This window comes from Solanum lycopersicum, chromosome 12 (genome assembly GCF_036512215.1).
Source record: "Solanum lycopersicum chromosome 12, SLM_r2.1".
Taxonomy (NCBI): Eukaryota; Viridiplantae; Streptophyta; class Magnoliopsida; order Solanales; family Solanaceae; genus Solanum; species Solanum lycopersicum.
The window spans coordinates 13,240,997-13,246,186 of NC_090811.1; the positions used below are offsets into that span (position 1 = coordinate 13,240,997).

General features: G+C 38.7%; 1 protein-coding gene across 1 annotated transcript; it reads left to right on the forward strand.

Moving 5' to 3' along the window:
• Positions 1-3,088: 3,088 nt before the first annotated feature.
• LOC138340220 (uncharacterized) lies at positions 3,089-3,904 on the forward strand. Its single transcript, XM_069291929.1, has 2 exons — positions 3,089-3,746; positions 3,795-3,904. Exons 1-2 carry the CDS (start codon positions 3,089-3,091, stop codon positions 3,902-3,904), a joined length of 768 nt encoding a protein of 255 aa, XP_069148030.1.
• Positions 3,905-5,190: the final 1,286 nt, after the last annotated feature.

The window sequence follows — 5,190 nt, forward strand, 5'->3', positions numbered from 1 at the left end:
AGAATTGGTGATTGATGAATACTGAACTTGTTGCTGTGGATATATAATTTTTTAATGTATTGTTGTTGAGGATATTGATATATCATGGTTTCACGGTATTACTAATACTTTTTCCTTAAGTTTAGTGTGTCCAAAAGCCTTTTTGTGCTAATTTTTATGTAAGTTTCTCTTTATTTGTAGGAAATCTGTCTAAAAGACGAATGCGGAGGTTTTTGAGAAAAAAATACAGAAAAGTACCACCAACGGAGCTTGTGACGGTCAGTTATGGTCGTGATGGTCCGTAGGTGGCATCGTAGTGCAGCTGCTGAAGGAAGATGGAGAAGTATGACCAAGTGTGGGGTTATGGAAAGCGTGACGGACTGTCGTATCCATGACGGTCCGTCGTGCTAGTTCGTCATGAAGATTAGAGAAGTAGTCCAGTACCAAAATTCCAAGAGTTTAAGTGTTTTGGAACGGAGACCCTCGACGGAACGTTGTGACTATGAAGATCCATCATACCTGCCGTCGAGGGTAATGAAGAGAGCAACAGAAGAAATTGCACAAGTATGGGATGTCGGAGTCCATGACGGTCCGTCGTGACCACTACGATCCGTCGCGAGGTCCGTCGATCCAGCTGCATTTTGACAGATTTCCAGCAAATAGAGTCCTTATTTAATTCGGTTTTATTTTTTATAAATAGTTCGAAAAACCTCGTTTTTGAGGTTAGACTCTTGATTATTTTTTTAGACTCTTTGTGAGATTCTTGATTATTTTGAGATTCTTGAATATTTTGAGACTTTTGTAATTGATTGTTGGTGACTTTTGCTGATTAATCAAGTGAACTTTCGGATTTTACTCTTTCTCATTGAAGTAAGTACATGAATTCTTATATCATATATTTAAATATTGTAATTATGACTATGGGTATCTAAACTCCATAACTAGGGTTGTGAAAACCATAGGTGAATAATGAGGTAAAACCTAACTAAAATAATAATTCTAGAATAGTGTCTTGCGTGTATTGATGATTCTTTCGCTTAGAAGTCTTTTTAACGGATGGACAACGTTAGAACTCGCCTTAGTGCTACTTGTCATACCTAGGAGGTAGATACTAGGAAAAGAATTATCAACATATATTTAGTATATACTATTTAATAGTGTAGTATTGATTGGTACGAGGTAATAACTCATTCACATATCGAATAGGATGCTTAATATGAGGTAAAGATAAGGGTTAGTATAGAATCACACGTAGGTGGACCAAGGTGCGGAGTGAAATTTTCTAGATGCCGGACCAAGGATTTAGAAATATATAACTTATCACTTTGCATGCAAGATACTAGGAAAGAATTGTTATAGGTAGAATTATCAAGTTATGAACATTTTGGGAACACGTAAACCTAGCTACTTTTATTAATTGATTAAACTCCAACATTTGAAGTTTTTAGTTGTCTCCTTCAATTTCGCTAGTTATTTTAATTTATTTAGAAATAGAAAAACCACCCTTTTATCATTTTTGATTTCCAAGGAAGTAATTGACTGAACAATAGTAATAATAGATTGAAATTAAGTCTAAACTATTTTCCTCATTGGAACGATCCCAACATCACTAGTTGAGTTATTTACTTGACACGGCCGCTTTACTTCTTATTTGAGAGGTAAGTTTGAGCGTATCAAATTTTGGCGCCACTGCCGGGGAAAGTAGCTTTTAGATTAACTTAAACTTATAACTTTAGTTTAGTTTATATTTTCTTGATTTTATTTTGTTTTATTGTTTTTGATTCTTGTAGAATCATCTTTCTTGTATGCCAAATACACAAAGAGAAAGAGAACTCTTGTTTCCCTACGATCACGAATAAAAGAGTACACTACGCAACATGAATCGAAACTTGGGAATTAATGGTGATGATCCAAACCAGAACATCCTAGCTCTGGTTGATGCTCATGGTCAGTTGTTACCCAATGCTCCGGGTGAACCCCAACAGAGGGGACAAAATCCCGCTCCACGGCCACAAGAATACTACAGAGGCTATGACAATACAGCAGACTCCGATGGGCCACTTGTCCTGCCACCTCTACCACCAGGCCACACTTTTATGGTAACTAGTAGCCTTATGCAAATGCTCACTGCCAGAGGTTTGTTTTCAGGGCTACCTTCTGAGGATTCACATGCCCATATAGCTAAGGTAAGGGTAGTGTGTAAAAGTTTTGTAGGGAGGCCTGACTTGGGCTTGGATGTAATAGGTCTAAGCGTGTTTCCTCTCTCACGGACGAGAGAGGTTGTTATTTGGTTCACTAAGCTCCCTTACAACTCAATTTTAACTTTGAATCAACTCAGGAACGTTTTCTTAGCACGCTACTACCTGGTTTCCAAGAAACTAAACCACAAAGACAGAGTGAACAACTTTGTGGCACTACCAGGAGAGTCAGTTAGTAGTTCTTGGGATAGATTCACCTGGTTTTTGAGAAGTGTCCCAAATCACCGTATAGATTATTAGTCACTAAAGGAATATTCCTATCGGAGACAGGATGATAATAATAAAGTGGTGCAGGACACTATAGCGGGTGAATCTTATGGGGAGTGTCCTTATGCTGAGATTGCTAAAAAATTAGAGAAAATATCCCAGAATAATAAAGCTTGGTGTACTAGGAAGTCAGATACCGGGAGAAATACCTTCGTAATGCAGTCCACTCACAATCCAACCACAGATGAGATTCGTGAAGAAATGGCTTAGATGAGAACTGAGCTTGGGTTGATACTAAAACATGTCACTAGGGGTGCAAAACAGATAAATGCAGTCAACTACTTGTCAAAACCACCACCACAAAATGATGAGTTCTATTATGAGAAGGATTCCTATGCGGTAAATGAGTAGACGGGGGGTTTCTGACCAAGTGTCCAAGGCTCTAATAAGGAGAATTGGCGCCAAGGTCAAGGGAACCAAGGTCAGAACTAAGGTAACTATAACCGTGAGGGTCATTATGTCCTAGATGGAAAGTACAACCGCGACAACAACTTCAAGGTAACTATGGTAATAGAAATTATAGGAATGGGCCCTATGTTCCTCCTCAAAATTGTGAAGTTACTCCTAGGGATGGTGGAGGTAGTATGACGCGAGTTGAGGATATATTGCATAAAATGATGAGAAGGTTCGATACTAATGATGAGCACAATAAAGAGTTAAGGAATGATTTAGCGGGTATTGGGCAAAAAGTTGATACAAATGCAATATCGATTAAGCAACTTGAGTTACAATTGGCTCAATTATCTGCGACTGTGAACACACGGCAACCGGTCACTCTTCCTTGCAACACTGTCCAAAATTCGAAAAATGATGGACATTGTATGGCAATCATTGCTCGCGGTGGCAAGCAAACCATTGACCCACCTATGCCGCCTAATGAGAAAAAAGTGACAAAAGATACTGATAAAGTGGTAGATGTTAACGGTGATGTAGAGGATAACACTGTAAAAGATGTTGAAGTGCCTAAAAAGGTAACTCCCATGCCTAGGACACCACCCCCATTTCCTCAAAGATTATTGAAAAAGACTGGGGATGGTAAATATTGGAATTTTATAACAATGTTGAAGCAACTTTCTATCAATGTCCCTTTGGTAGAATCTTTAGAACAAATGCCTGGTTATGCCAAGTTTATGAAAGATCTGGTTACAAAGAAAAGATCAGCCAATTTTGAGGATGACGATAGAATGCAACATTGTAGTGCTATTGCTACAAGATCTCTGGTACAAAATAAAAAAGATCCAGGTGCGTTCACTATTCCTTGTACAATTGGGATATTACATTTTGCGAAAGCATTATGTGATCTGGGGGAAAGCAGAAATCTCATGCCCCTCTCGATTTACAAGAAGTTGGGTTTGCGTGATCCAAAGCCTACATCAATGCGGCTACTGATGGCTGTTTGAACAGTAAAAAGGCCTATGGGGATACTCCATGATGTGCTAGTAAAAGTGGAGTCGTTCATATTTTCGACAGATTTTATTATTCTTGATTGTGAAGTAGATTTTGAAGTGCCCATTATTCTTGGGAGGTCATTCCTTGATATGGGAAGAGCCTTAGTAGATATGGAAAAGGGGCAGATGAAATTTTGGTTAAACAATGAGGAAGTGACCTTTAACATTTGTAGTTCCATGAGGAAGAGTGGTGAGCTCCAATTGGTATCTACTATATCTTAAAACATTGGTGAGACATCTAAGACACAAATAGAAGAACGTCTAGGTGTAGAAGCATAAGCGACAGTGATAATGAATTTTGATAGAGATTGCATTGAAGAGTATGAGTCATTAGTCGGCACTTGATCGAGGTGATGTTCGGTTTAAACCGAAGAAATATGAGCTAGATATGAAGAATCGTGAGTCCCCACACGCGAAACCATCTATAGAGGAGGCCCCAAAGTTAGAACTAAAAGCTCTCACGGCTCATCTCAGGTATGAATTCTTAGGAAATGGTGACACTTTGCCGATAATCATTGCATCAGACCTGAATGAACAACAAGTTGAGAGTTTGGTGAAAGTGATAAAAAAGGTTCAAAAGAGCTATTGGGTGGACTATTGCGGACATTATTAGGATCCCTCCTGGTATTTAGTCTCATAAAATCCAACTCATGCCTAATCATAAGCCAAGTATTGAGCACCAGAGATGCTTAAATCCTCCTATGCAAGAGGTCGTGAAGAAGGAAATCATTAAGTGGTTGGATGCCGGAGTAATCTATCCGATCGCCGATAGTAGTTGGGTATGCCCTATTTAGTGTTTACCTAAGAAAAGGGGAATGACTCTGGTCCCTAATGAAAAAAATGAACTTGTTCCAATGAGATCGGTTACTGGATGGACGGTGTGTATGGATTACTGCAAATTAAATGCATGGACTGAAAAAGACCATTTTCCTATGCCCTTCATGGATCAGATGTTGGATAGAATTGCACCAGAAGATCAAGAGAAAACCACTTTTACTTTCCATATGGGACCTTTGCGTTCAAAAGAATGTCGTTTGGGTTGTGCAATGCACCTGCCACATTTCACAGATGTATGATGTCGATATTTTCCGAAATGGTGGAAGATACTATAGAAGTTTTTATGGGTGATTTTTATGTGGTTGGTGATTCATTCAAGCTGTGTTTTAACAATTTATCTGAGGTCCTTAAGAGATGTGAAGACTTCGATTTAGTACTAAATTGGGAAAAATGTCATTTCA

What these genes read in the sequence shown, in the direction of transcription:
- LOC138340220 (XM_069291929.1), top strand. Translation starts at nt 3,089, where the DNA reads ATGACGCGAGTTGAGGATATATTGCATAAAATGATGAGAAGGTTCGAT. An exon ending in ACAAAATAAAAAAGATCCAG is followed by an intron (nt 3,747 to 3,794) that starts GTGCGTTCACTA and finishes ATTTTGCGAAAG; the next exon opens with CATTATGTGATCTGGGGGAA.